This window comes from Planococcus citri, chromosome 1 (assembly GCF_950023065.1).
Source record: "Planococcus citri chromosome 1, ihPlaCitr1.1, whole genome shotgun sequence".
Lineage (NCBI taxonomy): Eukaryota > Metazoa > Arthropoda > Insecta > Hemiptera > Pseudococcidae > Planococcus > Planococcus citri.
Window position 1 is genome coordinate 1871563 of NC_088677.1, and position 27922 is coordinate 1899484.

Sequence of the window (27922 nt, forward strand, 5' to 3'; positions counted from 1 at the left end):
AAATATGTGTTCAGCTATCTTGAAAACATACTATTCGATATAGTCGTGTTTACACGATGTTCAACGACTTTTCAAAATTTTATCCTATTTAGAAAGGCGTAAAGGAGTTTTGAGGAACTATAAGCAGAAATCAAGTTCATATTCGTATTCAGCATCCTCGAAAACATACCATTCGATATACTTATCACTCGACTTTTCATGATTTTTCAAAATTTGGCCCCCTTGTTGGGGCCCAGAGGTACATTGGAGGGGTGGGAGACAAAAATAAGTTCATATTCGTACTCAGCGACCTCGAAAACATACCATTCGATATATCACTCGACTTTTCACGATTTTTCAAAATTTTAACCCCCTTCTTGGGGCACAGAGAGGCTTTGAGGAGTTGGGCCCAGAGAATAAGTTGGTATTCGTATTCAGCGATCTCGAAAACATACCATTCGATATATCGCATGTCCAGATTCGTTTTTCAAATATATGATTCAGTTGTGTGTTACTTGAAAACCCAAGCATCCCCCACCAACCCCTTGTGAGGGCTGAAGACCAATCAATGGTGGTGCGATTAATAGTTGGGTGAGTAGACTTTGTAAAAGAAATTTGACCGAAAACGAATGCTATTAAGTGGTAACTTTGATCAATTTATTGGACTGACTTTTTTTCAAACACCTACTCTTTCCACCCCTTTTTTCAGACACCCCTCTTGAGGGATGGGTATCGAGCGTAGTATCAAATTGTCGAGAATTTGAAGGGGAACACTTTTAGTCATGGTAGTTTTTCTCGTAAACCTAATATTTTCGGAGTAAATCGCAAAAAACGTAAATCGGAACCGGTTTTAGCCCCCTAAAAAAATTAGGTAGCTCCAGAGTTAGGAGGTTCGGTTTTTTTTTGGTAGTTCGGAGGGTTCATCTGAACACATTCCCGAAGAAAAAATTTATGTGCCAATTATTTCCTTTTTAAAACCGCTATTTGCCTGCTCTATTTTGCTAGAATTGTCTGCAAAGTTGTGTTTTCGCCTAAGTAATTGTCAAAAAAATCTCGTTCATGTCAAAATTGTAAAGCAGTCCCTTTTTTGTCAAAATTATAAAAAAAACTTCCAACCGTTATAGAAATTTCCAAAAAAAAAAACCTGCTTTTTACTAAGATGTTCAAGAAATCCTGTTGCCAGAATCGGCCAAAGTTCTTGCTTTTGCCAAAATTACCCTAAAAAGTAAAAAGTCCTTTTTTTTGACAAATCATTGTCAACATTTATTTTTTTCGTAGTTATAAAAAAAAACAGTTTTTTGGCAAAATAAATAAATTATTGTAAAAAACATTTCTGCTTTTATCCGAAATTTTCAAAATTCCTGCTTTTTGTCTAAATTGTCAGCAATTTCTACTTTTTTGACGAAATCCAAACAATTCTGTTTGATGCCGAAAAGGCATCGAAAAGGTCAGTAAAATCTTGTTGTTAGCCGAAATAGTCTGGTCGAAGTACAGCTTTTGCAAACATTGTCAAAAGGTCCTAACGTTCGTTAGAATTTGTCTAAAAAGTGCTGCTTTTTCCATTTTTAAAATCAATCTTCGTAATTTTATATTTTTCCTCTCGATTCTCTTTTCTATTCGGTTTTTCTAGTTCTCTTAAAAAATAGAAAAATTCTGCCCCTAAAAAAAGTGAAATTATACTTGTAAATAAAATGATTCCTATAGGTACCCATGTTTATCTTATCTATAAATAAGATACACAATCGTATACTTTTTTTCAGAATATTTAGTATGGGTAAAGGACCTTCAAAAGTGCTAAAAAATTGATGGGTCAATTTTGGTCGAAAATGTTTTTCCTTTCGCTCTCAGTCCAAATTTGGATCAAGTTAGTCAATTTTTTATGGTTTGTAATTTCCATTGAAAAATATAAATTGTATAATTTACGTATCATTCGGCTATTTTTAGAATAATTTCTTTTTTCATTCACTTTTATCTGATGTTGAACCAATCCACGATGCAGAACGAATTTTAAATTACTTTTTAGTACGATATGTTTTGGGATTCTGTTCAAAGTTTTTGAATTTTGGTAAGAAAATTACTTCGATTCGATGTCGAACAAAATATCGACCAGTGAATCACTATATCTATAGGCATTTAGTATCTAATACCTATGTACCTATTTAAAATCATTTTTCTTCCTCCTCGGGCTCAAGCTCGTGTTGTGTATAGGTACGTCCTATCATTATACATCTCGTAGTTATAGTAGATATAGGTGATCGAGATCATATTACGTTATTTTCATTCCATTTTCTTAAAAAACTGAGTGATTATTTCATTATCAAGATTCTTAGTCCATTGCGTCACCGCACCGCTGCAGCTGGGTGTCCGGGTCATGCTGAAATAAATAAAAATTACATCAAAATGAAAATATATAACACGTAGTTACCTACATAAGTATTATTATGTCAATAAAGGATTCAGCGAAATAATATACATATACCCAATACCCATTCAACGTTTGATAACTTCTTTGGCTAATTCAGTGGCTTTCTCAGAAAAAGTCGAAAAACATAATTTCTCCCATGTAGGTACCTATCTAACCAAAAACTTTGAAATGAAAACTCGGAAAAAATAAACAGTGAGATGTGATGCTTCGACGTCTTCAATAAGAAAATTCCAACTCTGGCGCGATGTTGTTTTGAATATTGTGTTTCTGCATAAAGTCACGTAACACCGAAATGATTTCTTATCGTTTCTTTGATTTGGTTTATTTTACTGGATGTATTATTTTTCCATCGAGTATGTCTTCTGTTTAGTATGGCTAGGTACTTCATTCTACAAGTGTAATTGAGAACTCGACACTCGTCGATATCATAGCGAAAATCATACCTATAACTATAGATTCGGTTTTCCTTAGAAACAGTGATAGCCTAACAATGAGTAATTACAGTTTTCTTTCAATTTTCGCGTTCATTTTGGCGTTGTATGTTTCAACAGGTAAGAATTTTTCTTATGTAATTAAGCAGTATTTTCAACATCAAAATAGTGCTTTCCTTAACAAAAAAAACCGACGAGAACCGATACACGTGCTCCGTTTTGAAGCCGAAGCTATTTTTAGGTTTTTGAGAGGGAGTGTTGTCGACTAAGAATTTGTCGATTCATGCAGAAAAAAATTACAAATTTTCCCACATTATACTTATCTAACATTTATGACTTATGAGAATTTTTCTTTTTTTTTTGATTTTTGGAATCCTCAAATGTGAAATTTATTCATTCAAAAATGAGAAACAAATTAGCCCGAGCAAAGCGAGGGCGAGAGCTTTTGAAAATTTTTATTTTGAGATGCCTAAAAACGAGTGTTTTTTTAATGCAAGTACCTATAGTTCATGTTTTGGTTTTTAAAATAATAAAATTAGAATGGATTTTTCAGGAAGTTAATTTTGAAAAAGAAAAGAACAGGCTCGAGCGGAACTTCAGAAAATTTGTATGTATTTTGAGAGAAAGTTTTTTTTGGGGGGATTTTAAAATTTTAAAATTTGAATGATGTTTTTTCTAAGGAAGTTGATTTTGAAAAAGAAAATAGAACAGGCCCAAGCGACGACGAAAGCTCTTGAAAATACGATAGTACATATTTTGTATTTCGAGAGGCAAAGAAACGATTGTATTTTTATGTGAAGAGGACAAGTTTATTTTGACCTCGAATCACAGGCGCTTATCCGAAATTTTACCGAATTGCAGAATGAAATTTAGCAATTGTAGTGAACATGGAATTTTTTTAATTTTTTGGAAAATTTATTGGCTTACATAATGCCTGGAAACACAATTTATCAGTGGACATTCCATTATCTGTGTTTTATAGATTACCTACTAAAGTTACCTATGGTATTTTTCCGTACGGGTGCCACCCAGATTATATGTATGTATACCTATGTTTATTTTATGCTCTGGCCTGAATGTGTAATATTGAATTAGTTTGTTCACGTAAAATTCATGTTCTAATCAACAATTTTTCAATGTAGGAAACGCTGGTGACATAGAATGTTACAAGTGTCGACATTCTACTCGCAAACCAAATCCATCCTGTATAAATGTGAACCGTTGGAAAACTGCTACAGAAACGTTTTCTTCGAGTTGGTATGAGGTTGGTTGGAATGCATGCATAACAACCGAGACGAGAAACAAAGGTAGGTTATAAAATGAAATGTTGATTATTCTCATTCGGTTTGCTTTACCTAGTGAGTAGTGACACCCATACATAACTTCACATTTTTACGAAACTTAAACGATAGGTAATTGAAGTTCCATATTCCACGAAGTGTTTTAAATTAAAACAGTTTTGATTCGGACTGTGCATAGGTATGGCGCGCTGGTGTTCCAGCAAGTTACAGAAACCCGCAGCAATTGAATTCCTTCCATAAGAGACAATGTTACAAATTCAATTCCCACATATACCGCTTCGTGTAGTTACTTGGTCACCAATACCAACCAAAATCACGAATCCGTTTTCCCGAAACCCAAAATCCCGAATGACTACAAATTTTCAACGTTTTATTGCAGATGCAATTTTTTCAAGACTAGCTACTTTAATTTTAAATTTCAGCATTCAAAATTTTTCATTACTTGATTTGCGTTTTTCTTTTCGGTTAGTGATTTTTGAAAAGTTCAATTTTTCTTTGTTTTTTTAGACCTATTGCATTATTTTGAAATTTTGACTTTTGAAATTGCATCATGCATGATCATTTGTTTACCTAGTCATTTTATTGATTTGAGGTGGGCTTTTCCACACTCTACATTTATTTTTCCCCTGCTGTCAAACTTTTTTAATACCCAACTTAAATTTTTCAATTTACTTCCCAAAATTCTTTTTTAGGTATTGTTTTCTGGACCACTTAAAGTTACAACATGCAACTTTTCCTTTTGTGCTCGTTTGGTTCAATTTTCTTATTGAAGAAGCGATTTTTTCAAAGCCTTTTTAATTTTCAAATTTCATCTTTTCTGATTTTGTTTAATTCATTCTCGATGTCTTTCATTTTCCTTAATTTACGTTGACTGATTTCTCAAAATTTCAATTTCTTCATAATTTTCATGTACCTACCTATTAAGGTAATATTTTGTCCAAAGGCTATAGGTGGATAAGCATGGCGAATTAGCCTCCTCACAACATACTAAAAAATTAAAAAAATTGGTTCACACGGGGCTGAGAAAAAAATTTGTATTGTAATTTCAGAAAAGGGGTGGCTTCTCAAAAACGGATGGTGGGGTTGGGTCTGAGGTTCTGAAGGTTTCCTGACTGAAGGTGCTCTAGGGTACCCACCTTCCATGCAAATATCAACCCTGAAGCTCTCGGGGGCAAATTCGCCATGCTTATCCACCTATAGCCTTTCTGAATGAAAAATTTAATTCTTTAAAAGAAAATTTTTTCGGGATTTCGAGAAACAATGGTATCGGGATTTCGGCATTCGAGAAAACGGTATTCGGAAAATACGCACAATATATTTTCCTGATTGAAAATTTTTTCGGAAAAATGTTAAAAACGCAATTTTGACTTTTTTGGAAATGGTTTTTGGGAATTTGGGGCCCAGGGCTGGCACCAAATGAAAGTTGTGCAAGAATCAAAATGTAGGATATTTTTCAAGAAACAACTATTATTCCATGATTTTTCTTGTAGAAACAATTTTCAAGGCAGTAGGGAAGTTTTCAATGTTTGGGAGGGGGTGAGTCATAAAATCGCGTTTGGACATCTAAATTGACCATATATTTTCAATTAAAATAGCAAAAAAAATGCTGATTCGCGACTTTTCAAAGATGTCCTTTTTGAAGCGAAAAATTGGCCAATTTTTTTTTGATTTAAAAATGTTTTTGAGCAAATTTTTGTATTTAAACCAGGTAAATAATAGTTGATAACACAAAATCGACCGTGAGTAACCCATTATTTCTGAAAAAAGATCGCTATGTTGAGTAAAAAAAAAAAACAAAACAAAACAAAAAAGACAAGTTTTTTGGACAATTTTTTTTTTGATTTAAAAATGTTTTTGAGCAAATTTTTGAATTTAAACCAGGTAAGTAATGGTTGACAAGTTGACAACACAAAATCAACCACGAATAACCCATTATCTCTGAAAAAGTAAATTTTTAATCGACTTTGCAGTTTTAAAATGACGATATCTCAGTGGTTTTTCAACTTTGTGAAGTGGGGGTGGTCTCATATGATAGAGGAAGGTCTGAAGAATAACAATCTGGATTCGTCTCATAAAGGACATATGTGTCATATATACCCCTTTTTGTTATGACGTCTTCAATTATTAATAAACAGGAAATACCTACATGAATCATTAAAATGTAGGCTAAAAGAGGTAAAATAATTACAACAAGCTAAATTTGGTAAGCTAATGTAGGTGAATGTTTGCCTTTTCAGATGGTTCATATTCTGTGAAACGGAAGGGGGTTGTTGTACTCAATGGAAATAAATATTGTGCAGATGGTGCGTGGGCTGTAGCAACTGAAGATAGAGAATTAACAGTTTGCGACATTTGTTATGAAAATTATTGCAATTATGGATCAGTTAATGCACCACTGCCACCGCCCAAGCCCCCAAAAACACCATCAACTACAACTACCTCTTCACCTCCAACTACATTGTCACCTCCAACTACGTTGTCACCTCCAACCACATCATCATCTCCAACCACATCGTCATCTCCAACCATGTCGTCATCCCCAACCACATCAGCATCCCTAACCACATCATCATCCCCAACCATGTCTGCATCCCCAGGCACATCATCATCGGCATCTCCAACCACTTTGTCATCTGCAACCACAATGTCATCTCCAACCATGTCATCCCCAACCATGTCATCTCCAACCTTGTCATCTCCAACCACATTGTCATCTCCAACCACGTCGTCATCTCCAACCACGTTGTCATCTCCAACCACGTTGTCATCCCCAACCACATCAGCATCCCTAACCACATCATCATCCCCAACCATGTCTGCATCCCCAGGCACGTCATCATCGGCATCTCCAACCACTTTGTCATCTGCAACCACAATGTCATCTCCAACCATGTCATCCCCAACCATGTCATCTCCAACCACGTCGTCATCTCCAACCACGTCGTCATCTCCAACCACGTCGTCATCTCCAACCACGTCGTCATCTCCAACCACGTCGTCATCTCCAACCACGTTGTCATCTCCAACCACATTGTCATCTCCAACCATGTCATCATCCCCAACCACATCGGCATCCCTAACCACGTCATCATCCCCAACCACATTGTCATCGGCATCCCCAACCACGTTGTCATCTGCCACCACTTCGTCATCTCCTACCACAATCTCATCTCCTAAGAGGTCAACTCCAACCACGTCATCTCCAACCACATCATCATCTCCAACCACGTCGTCATCTCCAACCATGTCATCATCTCCAACCACGTTGTCATCTCCAACCATGTTGTCACCCCCAATCACATCGGCATCCCCAACCACATACTCATCCCCAACCACATCAACATTGTCATCTCCAACCACATCGTCATCTGCATCCCCAACCACATTGTCACCCATGTCATCATCTCCAACCACATCATCATCTCAAACCACATCATCATCTCCAACTATGTTGTCATCCCTAACCACATCATCATCCCCAACCATGTCTGCATCCCCAACCATGTCTGCATCCGCAGGCACGTCATCATCGGCATCTCCAACCACTTTGTCATCTCCAACCACAATGTCATCTCCAACCACAATGTCATCTCCATCCATGTCATCTCCAACCTTGTCATCTCCAACCACATCGTCATCTCCAACCACGTCGTCATCTCCAACCACGTTGTCATCTCCAACCACGTTGTCATCTCCAACCACGTTGTCATCTCCAACCATGACGTCATCCCCAACCATGACGTCATCCCCAACCACATCGGCATCCCTAACCACATCATCATCCCCAACCACATTGTCATCTCCTAAGAGGTCATCTCCAACCACATCGTCATCTCCAACCACATCATCATCTCCAACTATGTTGTCATCCCCAACCACATCAGCACCCCCAACCACATCATCATCTCCAACCACATTGTCATCCTCAACCACGCTGTCATCTCCAACCACGCTGTCATCTCCAACTACATTGTCATCTCCAACCATGTCATCATTGGCATCCACAACAACATCGTCATTGGCAGACCCAACCAAGTCATCATCCACATCATCATCTCCAACCACCTTGTCATTGGCATCCCCAACCACATCGTCATCCTCGTCATCATCTCCAACCACATCGTCATCTCCAACCACATCAACATCCTCGTCATCATCTCCAACCACATCGTCATCTCCAACCACATTGTCATCTCCAACCACGTTGTCATCTCCAACCATGTTGTCATCCCCAACCACATCGGCATCCCCAATCACATCAACATCCACATCGTCATCTGCATCCCCAACCACATTGTCACCCATGTCATCATCTCCAACCACATCATCATCTCCAACTCCAACTATGTTGTCAGCCCCAACCACATTGTCATCTCCATCCACATTGTCATCTGCAACCACATCAGCATCCCCAATCATATCATCATCTCCAACCACATTGCCATCCGCATTGTCATCTCCAACCACGTTGTCATTGGCATCCAAAACCACGTTGTCATTGGCATCCAAAACCCCATCATCATCTCCAACCACATTGTCATTGGCATCCCCAACCACATCGTCATCCTCGTCATCATCTCCAACCACATTGTCATCTCCAACCACATTGTCATCTCCAACCACATCATCACCTCTAAAGAAAAAAAGGCATTTTGTACTATGGCCTTGGCCTTGATGGCACTGACACAAGGAAAACAAGTAACAGTTTGCAACATTTGTTATTATGATTATTGCAATGTTGGTGCAGTTTACACATGATGGTGGCCACAGCCTCTCATTAGCACAAATGGAATTGATTCTACTCTGGGTTAACCTAACTGGTGTATTGATAATCAATTGATAAGGAAAGGAAACACTTTGATAATATTTTAATAATATTAATTAGGTAATTAAGTTCACTTATATTAGGTATGTACTTACAAATTAATAAAATTATAACAATTTTGACTATTCACTGGTAAAAAATACAATACAATTATGAAAAGTGTTTTTTAATAGGTAACTATATTGACATTTCTGCTTTCCAAAGAAAGTCTTGTCTTACAAATGTACACTGGCACTTTGACAGGAACTTCACTGCAGAAAATAATTTCGTAGGTATTCACTCAAACATAGATTGCATTCACATTGACTGTTGAAATTTAGTGTAGGTATACTTATGTACACTTTCATCTATATTTTATATATTAAAATTATGACCGGATTCTTTTGACTCTGAGATCTCAGGAAAGGCAGAACCGATTTTGCTCAACGATGTCTCAATAAAAAGCTTTTGACCCGTACATAGATGTGCAGGTTTTATTAATTCAAATAAGAAGTCTCTTTTCTTGACCGGCCTATTTATCATTGCCCTGTTTTCTAAGGCTGGTCAAGAAAATGCCTATCTGTACTTGGTAGGATTTGTGTATTCGGCACATATAACTGAGAAGTTCAAGATGAACATTTTAAAGAAAACATCAAGTTTTAAAACCAAAAAATGAACTCCTAAAAAAAAATCGTTTTCATTCCTCACCGAAGTACAAATTTTTAAGAGCTTGAGCCCTCGCTTGGGACTGTTCTATTTTCTTTTTCAAAATCAATTTCCTACAAAAAAAAAACATCATTCAAATTCTAACATTTTAAAATCCCATAAATAAACTCCTTGTCTTTACGATAAAAAAAAACATCGCGTTTTTACGCCTCTCGAAGTACAAATTTTCAGAACTTTTTGCATCGCTTCGCTCAAGTCGGTTTTCTTTCCAAAAGTAAAAATAAACTCCTCGCATTAAAAAAATGTTTATTTTAGGCATCTCAAAATAACAATTCGCTACAGCTGTCGCCCTCGCTTCGCTCGGGCAAATTGTTTCTTGTTTTGAAATTCACAAATTTCACATACTTACGAGGCCAACAAAAATCCAAGAAATAATAAAAATTTTCATTAGTCATATTATATTAATTGAAGAGGTCTATAAATTTTTCTATGAGCAATATTGTTCTAATGTATGTCCAAGGAAAGGAAAGATGAACCTACCTTTGGATAAACTGAACAAATTTCAGCATCAAAAATGTTAAAAGCATTTTTTTGGGGGAAAAATGACTTGACCCACTTTGGAATAGAGCTCTTCAATTGGTGAAATTGATATTTTTCTACTACCTCAACCGACAAATTTTCAGTCCACACCACCTCCCTCTCAAAAATCTAAAAATAGCTTCTGCTTTAGGAATGCCCGGCGCATATGTTCTCGATCGCGATTTTTGGTTTTTCATTCGCAGTGGCATAGCCAGTGAGGGCTATGGGGGCCATGGCCCCCCTGGCGACCGAAAATTTGAAATAAAACATGCAAACATTTTGACGTTTTTTTGTTGTTCTGATCCATTTTTTCTAGAAATTTTCGCTCGAGCTGTAATTTTACCTTCATTTTCATAAAATCACCTCGCATCAGTGTTGGAAAAAAAACGTTTTTTTTTAAAAAAAGACAAAACAAACGGTTTTTTTTTGTTTAAAACGTTTTTTTTGTTTAAAACATAGTTTTAAACTGCTGCATTCTCATTTGTTTTAAACGTGTTTTAAACATGTTTAAAATGTGTTTTAAACACGTTTTTAACACACATTCATTTGTTTTGGATTCAGTTTTTCAAATATACGTTATCTAGTCATCAACTTTTAAAATGTGACGTCATAAAATAGCTATAAGGCTCAAGAAATATTGAAAAATTGAAATCAAAACACAAAATTTGCCTTTAAAAAAAAGTATAGGAAGAAGAATGAAAATCTAAAAATTCAGTTCCTTCAATTTCACAACTTTTTCAACGAGGAATTGAAAAAAAAAACGTGTTTTTTTTAGGAAATTGGAGTTGAAAAAAAACTTGTTTAAAACAAAAAAAAACATTTTAAACAGAATCTTGTTTTAAACACTGTCTGTTTTTTTCTCGATGTTTAAAACACTGTTTTAAACGTTTTAAACATATGGTGCTGTTTTAAACTGACAACACTGCCTCGCATCATGACAGGTTTCCAGAAAATTACCTCTAATTTCGATTTTTCATGCCTAAAAATCTGGTTTTGACCCCTCCTTGAGAAAATCCTGGCTACGCCATTGTTCATTCGGCAATTCTTTCTAAAATTTCAAATGCTGACGTATATTTTTCGATTTTTAGCGACTTAAAAAAAATCAAATTTCGGCCAGAAATTAGGAAAAAATTGAAATTTTATTGGAAAGCTAAAATTTGGTATTTTGAGAGTACCTATTTCATCATGCTTCAATTTAGTTATCTATAACTTGGCGTGATGATATGTAGAAGAATTGACGTATGATTACATTTTTTTGAACGTATGTGTTTCATTTCAAAACGAAATACCAATTAGGTAGATAAGTTTAAGTATACCTACCTAGTTACCTACTTTTATAACATTCCTATGACTGATAAAACTCCATTTATTGAATATTCAAGCAACGTGTAATTGTAATGTTTATATCGTTGATCATTATGGTGAATGGGTTCGTACCTAGGTATTTATGTAGGTACTTACTTATTCGGTGTTAGCCAAACGCTCCACGTGCCTAAATAAGTACCTATACCTAGTCTCCCTTTTAGAAGTAGGTATGTGCAAAATGTTAACTATAGTATTATTCTGCGCGTGTTGATTGCATGGAATTGTGTAATGCAAAATTCAAGTCAAACGGTAACGGAGGAAACGTTAAATCTGTTGGAATACTTAGAAGTGTTGGATAAAGGTATCAACATTTCCACAATATCATCTCCAGACGATCTTTTGAATCGTATGAAAGCATCATTGCATACTCAGGCGTCCACTATTCAGCATGAGAGAACGGTTTCCCTTATTTCGAGATTGCGTTAGAAAAATCCGAAACGGTGGAACGCAGTGGTGCCAATTTATTCATCATTTTTGCCAATTTCAAAAAGTCGAAAAAATAGCCCAAAACTTATGAAATTTTTTCGATTGTTATTGTTCAACATACGAGTACCGACCTAAATTTTGAAAATAAATTTGACGAAAAAGTCAAGAGACAAAATAATAGTAAATTTAAAAAAAAAAATTAAGTTTATTTTTGAACGCTCCGGCTTCCGACGCCGTTGATGATTTTCATAGTTTCGAGTTCAAAATCTTTCAGACATTACAAATCCGGGTCGTTGGGTGAATAATCAAGTCAGAAAATATTCGTGAAAATTATTTTGAAGAATTTTATTCTAGACAAATAACAAAATAAAGAACGCAGGCTGGAAAGATTTGTCACACAAATCTTTAAAACATACTCAGAATCAATACTGAAGTGTGTAAAAATGAATCTAAATTTAAAACTACACATTGATAGGTATTGTATCACTTCGTATTCTGTACAGGATTTTAACAAACATCCAACTTACTAAACTGATCGGACATGAAAAAAACGTTCATCAAACGTTTAAATTGAAGAAACTGGTCCTACATTTTCAAAATTTAAACCGCAGCTGACTTTATTAGCAATTTCTGAAAAATAAAACGCAGGATTTTTTATCGCAATAATTAATCGAGTGATTGAACTAAGTTAACATCAAGTACATACTTTTAGAGGAGTCGCAGCATTTGTTATTTGCATAGCTACGTTAGTTAAAGCTAAAAGAGGTGACCACTGGTGTCCTGCTACTTTCTGGATCAGATCTATGCCAATCAATTTCGGTATAATACTTCGCTGTCTAATAGTTTCGTATTCTTGCAACGCTTTATAATCACCTGATAACGTGAAATATATTGCACCAAGATATTAATCTCTTTAGCAACCTGAACTAAATCCCAACAGATTATTAATGAAAGTACAATATTTCAACTAACCGTATTTCGCTCCATATGAAGCGTAACGAGCGAGAACATCGCTAAGACAAGCTACATCACCGAATCCTAAATTGACACCTTGCCCAGCTAACGGATGAACCCGATGAGCTGCATCTCTGTAAAATTATAAATCAAACGATAAACTCATTTTCAACGAATTTCATTTTTTTTTTACTAACCAACACTTTTATTACCTACCCAACAAGAGCTACATTTCTCGAAATATAGGAAACTGCATGGCCAAATCCGAGTGGAAATGATGCTCGACTGCCTTCGACAACATCAACAATCGTAGGAGGAGTAAGTTCTTGCCTTTTTTCATCGATATTCATTTTCTTCAAAAGTGAGCTTACAGCTTGAGTGACGTTTTCATTCAATTTATCGGTAACTGGTTCTTCCCACTGAAAATGTAAATTTATCGGAGAATTACTAACGTGAAGGCAACACGACGTTACATTATTGTAAACATTTCGCTCACCAAAGCAGAGTTCAAAGCATCGACGAAAGATTCTTCGGTAAGAGAAAGAAGGAAATTAGCTTGCTCCGGGGTTGTAGTCCAAACCAAAGAGCTAGTGGTTCTATCCAACTGTAAAACAATTACATATATGATGTCAATTCGAATATATATTCACCTAAATCAACACTCGATACTCGATAGAAAATATTACCGGAAGTAAAGCAATTGGTCCAGTGCATAGGAATTTTTGCCAAGCGATATCGTTCTCTCCATTCTAAAACAGTCGAAATAATTTATTAAAATATTTTAATTTAATAAATAATAATATGTTCAAAAGTATCTCACTTGACTAAGTTTCAATGTAGCAACAATTCCTCGCTGTTTGTAATCCCATGAAATATACTGAGTACCCATTGCTTGTCTTACTTTTGAATTCGCTCCATCTGTACCCAACTAATTGAATAAAATGAAACATTTAGAATATTCAACGTTCCATCAGGAAGCTAAATTATTTCAGTATAAAAACAAACCTACCAATAGATTACATTCTAGTTGAATATTATCGTTAGCTGTTAAAGATACTCCATCTTCCTCATTATCTGGTAACTTGAAATTCTTAGCTTGACTATTATGCATTATTTCTAAATTCTCATATTTACTCATGGAGTTCATCGCAGCGGCTATTAAAATATCGTTTTCAACTATGTAAGCTAAGTTATCGCCTTCGTTTTCGGCGGTGAAAACGGTACCAATGTTTTTTGAACCGTTTCCCCAAACCTAGAAATGATACGGAATGAGAAATACAATAATGATATTGAGTATATTGGTAGCGTACATTATTACTTTCATTTCGTTGACATTTTTACATTTGTTCGATACGGTATCCCAGATATCTATCGATTGCAATAAATGTTTAGTTGAATTGTTAATAGCTGAAACTCGGTTACTAAATGGTCGATCATTTTTAGACAGTTCGGATTCCCATAATTTGGACGGACCTCCTTCGATCATCAAAATTGACGGTTTGTAGGCACTCAATGTCTTGGCTGAAACCAATATACAATGTAGGTACAACAGTGATACTGAAATTAGAATTTCAAAATGAGAAATGATTACTTTCTGCGATATTTACCTAATTTGCAGGCCAAAACAGAGCCAACCATGCCACCGCCGGTGATGATGATATCGTAATACTGTCTTGCATTTGGTTTCAACATTTCAATATTTTAAAACGGCGAATATGGAGAAATCCAGAGAAATCAGAACACGACCCTTTCCGTTAATTTTTTTCAGTGACATCCATTGCACTGGATTTCGCTACTTCCTTGAAATTGAAAAATTCGGTAATGTTGCAAGTCGTCAATTTTTCTATATTAAATTATTAAAATTAATGGAAAATAGAAAATTAAATTCAATTTTCATGAACAGAAAAAATTAAAAAAAAGTAAAAGTAAAATCAAGTTTGATAAATAATTGATAAGAATTATTTTTTAAAAATCAGTGCTGCCTTTTCCCAAACGAAAAAATTAATCCGTATTTTTCCTTCCGTAACGTAACTGGAACAGTAACCGAAACTATATTAGCGTAATATAGAGCGTTCAAAAACGATTCATTTACGTTCGTAACGCTCAAAACGAGTTAACTCTTCGAACAGTACAAAAGATAAGGGGATGTTGTCATTGATAAGAACTTGCAAAAAAGTCGAAACGATTGTGTGATGCAAGGATCATCGTGCATTTCTTCAAATGGTTAATTAAATAATTACGTGGTCCAGTCAATTCGAGCATTTATCACTAGTCATTCATTCAGTTTACATTACCAACTTCAATCAAGATGTTTCTAATTTCGTTGTTCGGTCAAGTATTCTACATATTTCTCATCGTTTTTGTATTTCTATCAACATTAGTGATCATAACTCTGCCTACAGTTCTGTATTCGTCGAGAAGACGTTTCAAAGCCTCAAAAAGTCGTCGTAAAACATTCGACGTAGCATTTTTCCATCCTTACTGCAATGCCGGAGGTGGAGGCGAACGAGTCCTGTGGCACGCCATAGAAGCCACAATTCATAAATATCCATCTGTCAAAATCCACTTATACACCGGAGACACGAACGCCTCGCCGAAGGAAATATTACAAAAAGTTGACAAACGATTCGGCATCAAACTTCCAGAAAGCATTAACTTCCTGTATTTGCACAAGAGAGGCTGGATAGAAGCCTCCAAGTATCCTCATTTCACATTACTTGGACAGAGTTTAGGATCAATTGTGTTAGCTTTCGAAGCATTGGATCTCTTTGTACCTGATGTATGTATCGATACGATGGGTTGTGCGTTCGTTTACCCTGTGTTTTCGTATTTGGCAGGATGTAAAGTTGTATCGTATACTCATTATCCTACAATTACCTCGGAAATGATGCATAAAGTTGTGAGTCGCAGCGGTGCTCATAATAATCGCGATTACATAGCAAGAAGTCCAATTCTCACAGCTGCCAAGTTGAACTACTACAGGATTTTCGCCCTGCTGTACAGATTCGCTGGTAAATTCGCGGATATCATTATGGTTAATTCGTCGTGGACTGAGAATCACATTAATTCTTTATGGCGTCGTCCTATGATCACTTTCAAAGTTTATCCACCGTGTGATACCGAAGAATTACAAAAGTTACCGCTGGAGAGACCTATCGACGATAAAATCAAAATCGTTTCCATTTCGCAATTTCGACCTGAGAAAAATCACCATCTGCAAATGCAGACTATGTATAAACTACGTCAATTCGTGTCCGAAGAAATGTGGGATAAATTACAACTCGTCGTAGTTGGATCTACCAGGAATCAGGAAGATGATGCTTGGGTTCAAGATTTGAAAGATTTCGCTAAACATCTTTCGATCGAGGATAATGTTACGTTTAAAATCAACGTTTCGTACGAACAATTGAAAAATGAGTTTCAAGAAGGTAATATTTATTTCTCTTTTGAAAATATCGATCGAGCTACGAGTATTTCGATTTGAATTAATCGACTTTTAATTTCAATATTACAGGTCTGATTGGTATTCATACGATGTGGAATGAGCATTTCGGTATCGGAGTTGTCGAATGTATGGCTGCTGGATTAATAATGGTTGCTCATAAATCTGGTGGACCTTTGTTGGACATAATTGAAGAATCCGATACATCTAGGAATGGATTTCTGGCCGAAGACGATACAGAATATGCTCAAGCCATAGCTATTATTCTTCTGATGTCTGAAAATGTTCGGAATAGAATAAGAGAAGCTGCGAGATCATCTTCTAATAGGTTTTCGATCGAGGAATTCAAAATTAATTTTTTAAGAGCTGTAGAACCGGTTTTTGGTATCCAGGATAATGATTATAAGACGTAATGTGTTTCAAAATTTGATTTTTTTTCTGTACATGTATTGTGCCTACTTCGTTCGAGCTTCGTGTAGGTTTATAACCAATTTTGAATTTGTTTCCAAAGGCTGTGTTACTAATTACGACGTTGATCCCAATTTGTCGATGATATTTGTGAATCATGCTTGCTTTCGATCTCAAAAACAAAGCGAAATTAATCACTGATGAACTTTAAAATCGAATTTGAGTTGTGAATCCGGGTCATAAGTTCAAGCAGATGATGAAATGAATCAATAATTCGCCCTTTTGATTTGAAACGTTCTTCTCTCATTAGAAAAGTGGAAAAAACACTTTCAAATGTTTGAAATTACCTATTTCGTGGAGAGCAACAAATTGTCTTGAAATTAGTTTCACTTTCGTAGCAATGGTACGGCTAATGAGATATTGATTATTTAAATAAAAATGAGAAATCGAAGTTTCATTGCAATTTTCAACAATTTTGAATTGATCAAAGATCTGAAATGTTATGTATTATCTATCAGGGGTTTTTTGTGACAATTTTACAACACATGCTATTCTATTCTTTGCCTACGACATTTTGAACAAAATGATTGCAAATGAAATTGCACTATGGTCAAGGGTGTACAATTTTATAAAGATTGAGAATTTTTTAATTAGCTACATATTTTTGTCTTTCGATTTTTTTTTTTTTTAAATTAGAAAAACTAGAAATGGAAAAATTTTAACCCAACTCGCTCTCCATTGAAACATTTAAAAAAAATTGTCGGTCCAAAAGTCCTAATATTTTGTCTTACAAGGAAACCTCTTAAGGTGTCCGCCTCCGATTTGAACGAGACCGCGATTTTTGGAAAGAGCATGTTCTAAAACCCCCAAATCCAAATTTTCAGCTGCCCAAGTTCATTTTTCGATTTTTGGCGAATTTTTGAAAATCCAAAATTGACTATTTTGGTGATTTATGCTTTTTTTTCAAAAAGTACGTACTTGATCAATAAAAATGTTCAAAGTAAGTCCTAAAACTGATATTAACCCCCCCCCCCATTCAAATTTCGCCATTTCCAGCCATTCTGGAGCCTCCAGCGCGATTCTTCAATTTCTCCAGAATTTTCAATTTGCTCCAGAAGGTGTGAATATGAAGTTAGGCAGCTAAAAATCGAGTTGTATGTTATACTCGACCTGTTTAACGAATTTATCCACATTTGAGCCGATTCTGGAGCGGACACCTCGAGAGTGGTTTTTTGATCAGCTTTTTTTCAAAATAAAAAAAACTTATTCAAAAATCAAAAATTTCCAGTTTGCGAGAAAGTTTTCAAAATTTGCGCGAATCGCTGTATTTTGAACACAACAAACCCCCTGAGGCCGAATTTTGCCATTTCCAGCCATTCTGGAGCCTCCAGCGCTACTTTGCAATTTTTCCAGAATTTTCAATTTGCTCCAGAAGGCGTGAATATGAAGCTGGGCAGCTAAAATTCGAGTTGTATGTTATACTCGACCTGTTCAACGAATTAATCCACATTTTAGCCGATTCTGGAGCAGACACCTCAAGAGTGGTTTTTTGACCAGCTTTTTTCATAATAAAAATATCCAAAAATTAAAGGGAGGCCCAAGAAAGGCTGGAAATGACGAAATTCGCTCTCGTGTGGTTAATTATACTACTACTAATTGATGGCGAAATACAGCGATTCGCGCAAATTTCAAAAATTTTCTCACAAACGAGAAATTTTTGATATTTTTATTTTGCAAAAAAGCTAGTCAAAAAACCACTCTTGAGGTGTTCCCTCCAGAATCGACTCAAATGTTGATAAACTCGTTAAACAGGTCGAGTATAACGCACAACTCGATTTTTAGCTTCTCAACTACATCTTCACGCCTTCTGGAGCAAATTGAAAATTCTGGAAAAATTGCAAAGTAGCGCTGGAGGCTCCAGAATGGCTGGAAATGGCAAAATTCGGTCTCAGGGGGTTTGTTAATGACAAAATACTGCAATTCGCGCAAATTTCGAAAATTTTCTCGCAAACGGGAAATTTTTGATTTTTGAATATTTTTATTTTGAAAAAAAGCTGGTCAAAAAACCACTCTCGAGGTGTCCGCTCCAGAGTCGGCTCAAATGTGGATAAATTCGTTAAACAGGTCGAGTATAACATACAACTCGATTTTTAGCTGCCTAACTTCATATTCACGCCATCTGGAGCAAATTCAAAATTCTGGAGAAATTTAAAAATTGCACTGGAGGCTCCAGAATGGCTGGAAATGGCGGAACTCGGCCTCAGGAGGTTTGTTGTGTTCAAAATACAGCGATTCGCGCAAATTTCGAAAAAATTTTTCGAAAACGGGGAATTTTTGATTTTTGAATTTTTTTTATCTATTTTGAAAAAAAAACTGGTCAAAAAACCCCTCTCGAGGTGTCCGCTCCAGAGTCGGCTGAAATGTGGATAAATTCGTTAAACAGGTCGAGTATAACATACAACTCGATTTTTAGCTGCCCAACTTCATATTCACACCTTCTGGAGCAAATTGAAAATTCTGGAGAAATTGAAAAATCGCGCTGGAGGCTCCAGAATGGCTGGAAATGGCGAAATTTGAATTTGGGGGGTTAATATCAGTTTTAGGACTTATTTTGAACATTTTTATTGATCAAGTACGTACTTTTTTTTAAAAAAGCATGAATCGCCAAAATAGTCAATTTTGGATTTTCAAAAATTCGCCAAAAATCGAAAAATGAACTTGGGCAGCTGAAAATTTGATTTGGGGGTTTTAGAACATGCTCTTTCCAAAAATCGCGGTCCCGTTCAAATCGGAGGCAGACACCTCAAGAGATTCCCTTGTTAGCCGCCCTTCTTCTTTCAAGTTTGAATTTGTTTCATTTTGACAAAAAAATTGGAAATTTTGATGTCACCAAAAAAAAAAGTTCTGATTAAAAATTGTTTTTGCCATCTTATTTTACGAGTAGTCGAGTACATCATGTTGCCCTGTTTTCTATACACATTGAAAGTCATCTGTATAAATGGAAGTTGCAATTCATTTCAAACACACGTCCAGCTTGATAAAGATAGTTTAATTTTGCCACGAATACTCACGTGGATGTACTTTGTACTTGTACAACTAATATGGTATGTTCTTATCATCTGCGTGTTTCATTTTAAAATAATATTGTTTTTTTCTCGTAAGTTTGTACCATTTTTATAATCTCAATAAATGCAAATATTTCAAATAATCTGAGCCATTCTTTGGAATGTTATAAGTCTTCTGAAGCAACCAAGCATTCACATATACAACGACTAATGAGTTATGAACGTGATAGAAATGAAATCAAACCCGAAGCACAGCGCTTAATCGCTTTAGTCAACTTTTTAAAATTTTATTCGACATTCTTCTTGTACTACAATGAATTTTGTCCAATTTCGACAAACATAATGAATTTTTAACAAAAAATTTAACCACATAACACAAATTTCACATCATTTATCGAAATGAACGGATAAAAGGCGTTCAAAAAAAATAACTAAGCGTAAACTAAAACGACATTCGTCATCTGAAACACGATTCAAATATTCTGAAATAGAACATTTATTACAGTAAAATATATTTCGGCAAAAAAATGGCTGAATTAACACAAAATAAGACGTACATGAGAGAAAAATTATTGCAAAGAAAAAATCCGACATCGAAAACAAATTCAAAGTATAAAATCAAAAAACATACTAAACGTTGTGGTTTGAGTTGAAATATGATTTCAAATCTGTATAAATCTGTTCAAAATACATTCGTATTCGAGATGAAGTTTCTGTAATGGGTTTATCGAATCTATAGAATAAAGAAATCTTCCATAAGTACATAATACTTCTCGTACCGTAAAAAAAAAAAAAAAAAAAATAGATAAAACATTGATAAGACGTTTAGAAAACTTTATAACGTTAAAAGGGCATGCAAATGTTACGTAATATTCTTAAAAATATCGACAATTGACTGGTATTCGTGAAATTAGTACGATTAAACGAACGTTCGAAATGAAAAGAAGATAAAAAAGAAAACCTAGGTATTCTAAATACACAAAAAACAAAAACCCTGTTCTACTTTGAAAACAATGGAGTATTTGTTTGCAAAGTGTGTCTGGTAAGATGAGAGGTGAAATCCGATGGTTTCAAGATTTGCAAACAAACCGGACAGTGTTCCACTTTGGCAGTTTGACTATTATCACCTTTCATCGATTGATGAACTGTCCATAATTCCTGTAAAATACAATCGTTGGTATTAATATCGCTGAAGAGACAGTTTACATTTTCTACGAGTTCAGCAAAACCGATGAAAACTAAAACGTACCTGTTGTTTCAATATATTCGGTAACAAAATCACCAATTCGACGAACACGTCATCAAATTTATCGTTTTCTATATTCTCCATACAGTACAAATAGTAACTGGGCGCTGATATGTAACCTTCTCGATACAATAACGAAGTATTTTTGAAATCGTTGATGGCCTCTTCGTTATTCCTCATCAATGACTTGCTTATTTTATCGATTAAATGAGAATTCCTCGAAACGAAATCATCCGGTTGTTGGTAGACTCGCAAAGCTTCTGAAATTTTCGTAAAAGAGATCTGATTGTCGTTGAATAATTGCTGGTTACACTGGTCGGACGATGCGCGAGATAGGCCAGGAGGAGGTGCTGTGATCGATGATTCGAAACCAGGAGGAGGGAACATGACGGCGGTTTTCGAGTCGTTCGAATTAGAGTCGATCAATTCTCCGTTCATGGTTTCGTGCAAAGGGCCGATTCTAAGCTCGGATTTCTTCCTCTGGTTATTTCGGTTTTCGGGCAACTTGCAGTCGTCAGATTTCGATACGATTTTATTACTCTCTTTGAGTAAATTCTCGGCATCTTTCGTCGAAGGTTTTTTCTCCTTGTCGTTGGTTTTCTTCGTCGGAGTTGGTTTGTTGTTGGTTTTGGAATCGTTTTTGTTTTCTTTGTTTTTAGGCGATTGGATTTCGTTCTTATCTTTTTTCCTTTTTTCAGCCGGTTTAGTTTTATCGTTCTCTTCTCTAAGTTTAGTATCACAGACGTTAGTCTTTTGAACACCATTTGTATCATTCGCGTGTCTAGACTGTGGACCAGGAATGTTGCCGGAATTGCCACTGCTTCCAGCAACAGGTTCTCTGTTTCTGGTACCGCTCGCGGTTAAAGTATTTAAAGACACGTATCCGTCAACTTCCGGTTTCATTTTGACTTTCTTTCTGCTGGCGTTCAATAGGATACAGTTGGATTTACTGCTATCGCTGCTAGACTGGCCATTGGTGGTTTTATTTTTTGGTTTTGTCGAGGTGGTATTTTTCTTATCATTTTTATCTGGTTTCGAAGATGGGATATTTCTGTTGGTGATTTCATTATAAGTTGATTTCCTCGAGTCGTGATCTTCTATGTGGATAGATAAAGACGATTTCTTATTCTTTTTAGAAGCTTCGTTATTAACGTTACTACTTCCACTAGCGGCACCGTTGTTATTGCCAGCGCCCAGAGTCAATTTAGGGAAATTATTCCGATTCATAGACGGAGGTTTGGAAGGCCCCGGTTCAGCTTGACTTTTATCCGGAACCGGAACGTTGGCGGGTTTCTTTTCTTTTGCTTTTTCAACCCAAGTCAACGATACAGATGAACTAGACGGACCGGCAGTTTGAGCTCGATTATTACGGTTCTTGTTTCGATTTACTTGTACGGATATATTAGTCGAAGAGACGACCGAAGAAGGTCTCGGGTCTAGTTGGTTTGATATGTTGAATTTGATACTAGTTTCCGAACCCAAAGCTGGGAAGTTTTGCTCGTTGAAAGCCAGCCGATTTTTATTTCCACGTGGCTGCGGTTTTGAACGCGGAGTGGAGTATAATGTTGGGTTGTTGGTGAGACTAGGAAATGCCGACTCGTCCCATGTGACCATTAGATTGCGAGGATCGGAGTCCATATGTGGAATAGAATGCTGCTGACTCGTTGATTCTTCATCGGGACTGAAAATTACAAATAATTCGTTTCAGTTGGAAATTCGATGGAGTATTATACGTAGAGATAGAATACAAACGATACTCACTATTCTAGCGTATTCGTTCCTCCTTGGTACCTATTTCTCCTATCAGCTCCAATTCTCGGCGCCAATGTGAATTCTAGTTCTAATGTACGAGCCTGTTTCACCGCCAATTTGTTTCGCAGGTTTTTACAATGAACTAATGCTTTATGAGCTGCAAAAACGATCACAATGTGATAAATATTCCACAAGTTCGGTTTAACTGGATGATAGTTTGATTCCGATCATTATCATAGTACCTTTGAGGTCGATTTCAGTAGGAAAAACAGAGGTGAATTCTTCTTTAATACAGTCTCCTTCTTCGCATAAATAATGATCTTGCTTATAATGATCTCTCAGCATTCCATACATCCTATAACCCAAAATTACGACAGAAAACATAAATAGACGACATAATAAACGTTGAAATCATCCCAAATGAAACCAATCCTCACCCATAAAACTGTTGAATGCCTTCGGAATCACAGATATGACAGAATAAATGATCTTTACGCAAATGTCTGTATAATTCGTCTCTATCAACGTATCGAATGTTACAAAATTCACACAACGGATGACCACGATGCGATTTATCATCGATATCGCCTACTTTGCGATGTTTATTTAAATCGGATCTCGAATAATATCGGAACTCTTTAGGGAAAATCTGCGAAACAATGTTCGATTAGTTCAATTCCAACAGTCGAAAAATGGAATAAAAAGTACGACTCCTTACTTTAAGATTATCAACGCATAAATCACAACTATACAGATCGTGTATCCTTCGCATATGTTCGGTTAAACTATCAAACGAACCGAACGGTTTGTTATGGCATTTCTTACACACGTACAGCAATAAATTCTCGAAAGCTTCTTGGATGTAGTCATTTTCAAAAGCTATACGGTATTCTTGGTTGAACGACGAGTAATCTTTCTTCATTCTTTTAAACGGCCTAATTCGTTCGGTGAAAACAACCTGTAAAGTAGAATATTGTGTTATACAATGTAGGTACTAGGTAGGTATCTTGAAACACACGAATATACGAGTAAGTATGATTAAGATGATACGTACCATTCCCATTTCGTGTCTACACATGGGACATTCATTCTGACGACACAGGACTCGCATTCTCGTCGAACATTCGTAACACACAGGATGTTCACATTCTCCGACTGAATATATGCGAACATTTTTGAAACATACCACGCAGTTATTATCAGTCATGATGAGCAGTATCCTAATTACAGGCTTCAAAATCGATGCACTGACGAAGAAAGGTGTCAAATTTGTCAAATCAACAGATAATTTCTAATCACTTCTCGACACTGTAGGGGAAACAATTCACGATTACGATTACGAGTGAAAGTTTCACAATTTGAATAGCCCAGTTGATTATTGCCAAATACGACACTTCAAGACTTTAATAACGAACATCGTAAGGTATTTTCTAGACAATTTTGATCAGTAATTTACACTCAGTTACTCAATTTTTATTATCTCAGTCACCACCACGAGTCACCATCACATCATCGCATTTGCGAACGGATACATTGTTGCCAGGTATCCCGGTTTGGCGTTCTCGTTTCGGGTTCCGTTCCGTTCTGTGCGAATTTTTAAATTTCAATATCTTTTTTGTTTTTTAGTTTTATTTATTTTTAATTAGTTTTTTTTTTTTTTTCAATTCGAAAATATTTTAATTTTTTTGTTGAGCTGAAAACGTCGGTCGACGGCTGAAAAAGAAAAACTAAAATTGTATGAATTGTAATAATTAAATTAAATAATTCATTTTTTTATTTTTTTTTTCAATTTTTTGTATAATTATTAAAATTAAAATTGTAGCAAAATTTCATTTTATTTTGAGGTTTGACTTTGACTACACATAATATTTAATTTAGGTAACGATCTATTTTCATTTTCTAGTCATTTATTTGTCCATGCGCATTTCTACTTCTAGAGGTGAAAAACAACGTTTTTAAAAAATTTGTTTCATTTTTTGACTCCAAAATTTCAGAATTTGAATGATGGATTTTCAAAAATTTCAATTTTGAAAATGAAAAACAAATAGACTAAAGCGAAGTGAGGGCAAAAGCTTACTTCGAAAAGTAACAAAAAAAAAACAATGTTTTCTTCAGGTGAAAAGTGTGTTTTGATGCCAATACATACTTATTACTTACCTATCTAGGTACTTATAAAATGAAATAACGTTCAACGAACGTGAGAAAATTAAATTAAATTACTATGTAGGTAATTTAAATTCAATGCTATAATTTAAAAAGGTTTTAGTTTCATTCAGTTCAGTTTTATTTCAATTTTGCAAAATTTCACATGAAATGACGGGCGAGCGTGGGAAGGGACTCAAGACTCAACTCAACCAATCCTTAAGTTACTTTTTCTCTTTTATGTTTTTAAATTTCATGTTTCATGATAAGCGTATTAGTCGGAGGGCCCGCATAAAGACCAATTGCACCCCCTGCCGATCCTCCAGGACAACTTTGTTCTTAAAGGGGAAGTCCTAAGGAACATTTCTAGCCCTTGTCCTAAAAAAAAAAAAACAAAAAAAACCACATGGTCCTACTCACAAAATGTCGGTCATTTTGATTGACAGGTCGTCCGAAATCTCAGATTTTGCTTTCCAACATAAGACCTGCACGAAATTTTTTAAACCTCAAAAGGTAGATCGAAAGAGCAGGCAAAAATTTATCATCTGAAAAAGGGTACCCCCGGATAAGATAGGCAAAATGCCCTTAACCTCGGATTTCGATGAAACTCACAGGGTATGTTTAGTACCCCCCAAAAATAATTTTGGGCCCATAACCCGCTCCCCACCCCACCCCCCTCAGGCAGGGGGGCCAAAAAACGTGTTTTTCAGGGAGAAAATTCTACATCGGCGAGTAATTGAGATAAATTTATTCTGTAAACGAATATAGTTAGAGGATACATGGGGGTACCTCCCTGAATTTTTTCAGAATTTTTCATCGCATGGGGGGAGAAGGAGGGACAAAAGAAAACTTTGAATCGACATTACTCCGAAACGAAAAAACATACCAAAACGATTTTTTCGTCAAATATGTATTTTTTGGTCTACTTTCTATAGAAATCATCACCCGGCCATTTGGAGTGGTGGGTCAAGCTCAAAAGTTCAAAAAACTCTCAAAAAACCACGTTTTTTACGTTTTTTTCCAAAAATATGGACAAATGGCCGAAATTGAAGGGAACCAAGTTGTTCGGCGTGAAATTTTACCTCAGAATTGTGTAATTGAAAATTCATTTATACCGCGTGATCGTAAAACTACACGCGCAGAAGTATTAGTGCTTATATCAAAATAGCTATAAAAGGGTATTACTGGGTAAAATAGATGAAATGCCCCTTTCCTCAGATGTCTGAAACTTTGATGAAACATCGTTGGGTACCTTTAAAAAAAATCTTGGAGCCAAAAAAATTCCCCCACCCCACCTCCCTTGCTCACATTAGCGAAAAAACGTTTTTTGGGGAAGGGATCATGCTGCAACGAGTTTTGAAAAAAAAAAATGTTTTGAATTCACTCAAAATATATGGAGGAGACAGTATAATGAAAGTACGTACATATTCGAGATTCTGCGTCGATCTATGCTATTGCCGTAAAAATCCAAGTCCACCTTTTAGAGTCCTACTGAGCGATTAAAAATTTGCAAATCGTTTTTTTTTTTTGGAGGGGGAGGGGTATTAATTTTTGGTGTTCTGAAAATATTTTCTTCGCAAATGTTTCGCTTGAAAGATATATTTTTGAAACTGAGGAAATATTTTGGAACGCAGTGTCGCCAGAAAATCGAGAAAAATTGCAAAAAATTCCTAACTTGTTGGTAATTTTTCGAAATTGGCAATAACATAAAAATAATAGCATAGAATGGACGCAGAATCTCAAATAATTTCATTTGGGACTGGGTCCTCATTTTTCTCAAAACAAATTGGGTACATGGGGTACACAATACGGTTTTTTCGAAAATACCCCCAACTTTGAGGGCCCATGTTTTCCATTTAGGGGCACTTCATAGAGCTAGAATTTTTCTGTACAACTTTCAACTCAAAATTACGGTTTTTGCTGTAATTGATAAAAATTCAGTTTTTTCCCCATTATTATTTTGCGATCCACCCAATCTACTAGGTAGGTATACTTATTGTGTTTTCAATGTACAGTCAAACCTGGATAAGTGGAATCGCAAGGGAAACGGATTTTTTTCCACTTACATAGGTTTTCCACTAAAGTAGGTTTCACTTATAGAGGTTGAACAAAAATTGGAATTCCAGTTATGGAGGTTTTCGTTTCCCTACCACTTCCCCATATGTTAAAGTCTTATATGTATAAGTGGAATTTTATTCTGAGTAGCAGGACCTCTGGAACTGAAATGTTGCTTTCGTTTTACCTCTATAAGTGAAATTCCCCTCCTTCTTACCTCGTTAACTGGAACGAATTCCACTTCTGGAGGTGCTGTTATGATAAATGTTTCAGTTATAGAGGTAAGAAGGTAAAGAATTTCACTTATAGAGATGAAACGAAAGCAACATTTCAGTTCCAGAAGTTCTGCTACTCAAAACAAAATTCCACTTACATAGGTTCTGTTTCCATTCAAAGAGGTGACTTTAACATGGGTTCACATAGGGAAGTGCTAGGGAAACGAATTTTATTCCACTTATAGAGGTTTTCCACTTACATGGGTTCCACTTATCCAAGTTTGACTGTACTTGGTAGGTAACTCACATGAAAATTTAATGGTCGACACCAAACGGAAACCTTTCTGATAGTTTTGAGTTAGATACCATACTATGTACTTGAAAAATACTTGTAATTCAAGAAAATCTTGATTAAGAAGTTACATGGCGTTAATTGCGCTATAATGAAGCATTTTTCACAAAAAATCTAATTTTTGGGCAACCCCTCTTCACAATGTGACCGTTAGGAGGATCCAACTGCAAATCAAGCTTCATATTCGTGTTCAGCGAGTTCCATTCATATGATAACGATACCCATAATTATTGTCAATCTACTTTCGCCCCAAAAATTGTGAGAGGGGGTGTCTATGGCCCCAAAATTGGAGTTTCAAGATGTTAGTTGTTTTTC

The 27922-nt window shown here is 35.7% G+C and overlaps 4 protein-coding genes across 7 annotated transcripts; 2 read left to right on the forward strand and 2 right to left on the reverse strand.

The window, feature by feature from the left end:
* Window positions 1-2589: 2589 nt before the first annotated feature.
* Window positions 2590-9120, forward strand: LOC135844310 (mucin-2-like). 3 transcript variants are annotated; one of them, XM_065362480.1, is made up of 4 exons: window positions 2596-2955; window positions 3978-4142; window positions 6374-8581; window positions 8738-9120. In XM_065362480.1, the coding sequence occupies exons 1-4, from the start codon at window positions 2895-2897 to the stop codon at window positions 8809-8811; spliced, it is 2508 nt and encodes an 835-aa protein (XP_065218552.1). In that variant the 5' UTR covers window positions 2596-2894; the 3' UTR covers window positions 8812-9120. The 3 variants fall into 3 exon arrangements, with proteins under 3 accessions (XP_065218545.1, XP_065218552.1, XP_065218559.1); XM_065362487.1 differs by having other exon boundaries at window positions 2611-2955; window positions 6374-7512; window positions 7972-9120; XM_065362473.1 differs by having other exon boundaries at window positions 2590-2955; window positions 6374-9120.
* Window positions 9121-12296: 3176 nt separating this feature from the next.
* Window positions 12297-14859, reverse strand: Coq6 (ubiquinone biosynthesis protein COQ6, mitochondrial). 2 transcript variants are annotated; one of them, XM_065362508.1, is made up of 10 exons: window positions 14538-14859; window positions 14249-14451; window positions 13940-14182; window positions 13751-13858; window positions 13617-13679; window positions 13427-13534; window positions 13147-13349; window positions 12949-13064; window positions 12683-12849; window positions 12297-12606 (listed from the first exon to the last, which is right to left on the reverse strand). In XM_065362508.1, the coding sequence occupies exons 1-10, from the start codon at window positions 14620-14622 to the stop codon at window positions 12577-12579; spliced, it is 1326 nt and encodes a 441-aa protein (XP_065218580.1). In that variant the 5' UTR covers window positions 14623-14859; the 3' UTR covers window positions 12297-12576. The 2 variants fall into 2 exon arrangements, with proteins under 2 accessions (XP_065218580.1, XP_065218588.1); XM_065362516.1 differs by having other exon boundaries at window positions 14522-14859.
* A 213-nt stretch (window positions 14860-15072) lies between these two features.
* On the forward strand, window positions 15073-19988 carry Alg11 (ALG11 alpha-1,2-mannosyltransferase). The gene is made up of 2 exons (XM_065362499.1): window positions 15073-16358; window positions 16445-19988. The coding sequence occupies exons 1-2, from the start codon at window positions 15239-15241 to the stop codon at window positions 16783-16785; spliced, it is 1461 nt and encodes a 486-aa protein (XP_065218571.1). The 5' UTR covers window positions 15073-15238; the 3' UTR covers window positions 16786-19988.
* A 674-nt stretch (window positions 19989-20662) lies between these two features.
* LOC135844301 (E3 ubiquitin-protein ligase ZNF598) lies at window positions 20663-24349 on the reverse strand. Its single transcript, XM_065362462.1, has 7 exons — window positions 23898-24349; window positions 23562-23801; window positions 23281-23492; window positions 23086-23198; window positions 22853-23000; window positions 21095-22772; window positions 20663-21003 (listed from the first exon to the last, which is right to left on the reverse strand). The coding sequence occupies exons 1-7, from the start codon at window positions 24048-24050 to the stop codon at window positions 20845-20847; spliced, it is 2703 nt and encodes a 900-aa protein (XP_065218534.1). The 5' UTR covers window positions 24051-24349; the 3' UTR covers window positions 20663-20844.
* Between the last annotated feature and the right edge of the window lie 3573 nt (window positions 24350-27922).

Excerpts from the sequence above, each read along its gene's own strand:
- LOC135844310 (XM_065362473.1), top strand. The coding sequence starts at position 2,895 with ATGAGTAATTACAGTTTTCTTTCAATTTTCGCGTTCATTTTGGCGTTG. Across the intron at positions 2,956-3,977 it reads GGCGTTGTATGTTTCAACAG|GAAACGCTGGTGACATAGAA; the intron begins GTAAGAATTTTT and ends TTTTCAATGTAG. Across the intron at positions 4,143-6,373 it reads AACCGAGACGAGAAACAAAG|ATGGTTCATATTCTGTGAAA; the intron begins GTAGGTTATAAA and ends TTGCCTTTTCAG.
- Coq6 (XM_065362508.1), bottom strand. The coding sequence starts at position 14,622 with ATGTTGAAACCAAATGCAAGACAGTATTACGATATCATCATCACCGGC. Across the intron at positions 13,350-13,426 it reads ATGCTTTGAACTCTGCTTTG|TGGGAAGAACCAGTTACCGA; the intron begins GTGAGCGAAATG and ends TTACATTTTCAG. Across the intron at positions 13,065-13,146 it reads AGAAATGTAGCTCTTGTTGG|AGATGCAGCTCATCGGGTTC; the intron begins GTAGGTAATAAA and ends ATAATTTTACAG.
- Alg11 (XM_065362499.1), top strand. The coding sequence starts at position 15,239 with ATGTTTCTAATTTCGTTGTTCGGTCAAGTATTCTACATATTTCTCATC. Across the intron at positions 16,359-16,444 it reads GAAAAATGAGTTTCAAGAAG|GTCTGATTGGTATTCATACG; the intron begins GTAATATTTATT and ends TCAATATTACAG.
- LOC135844301 (XM_065362462.1), bottom strand. The coding sequence starts at position 24,050 with ATGACTGATAATAACTGCGTGGTATGTTTCAAAAATGTTCGCATATAT. Across the intron at positions 23,493-23,561 it reads TATGCGTTGATAATCTTAAA|ATTTTCCCTAAAGAGTTCCG; the intron begins GTAAGGAGTCGT and ends ATTGTTTCGCAG. Across the intron at positions 23,199-23,280 it reads GGCATTCAACAGTTTTATGG|GATGTATGGAATGCTGAGAG; the intron begins GTGAGGATTGGT and ends TTTGGGTTATAG.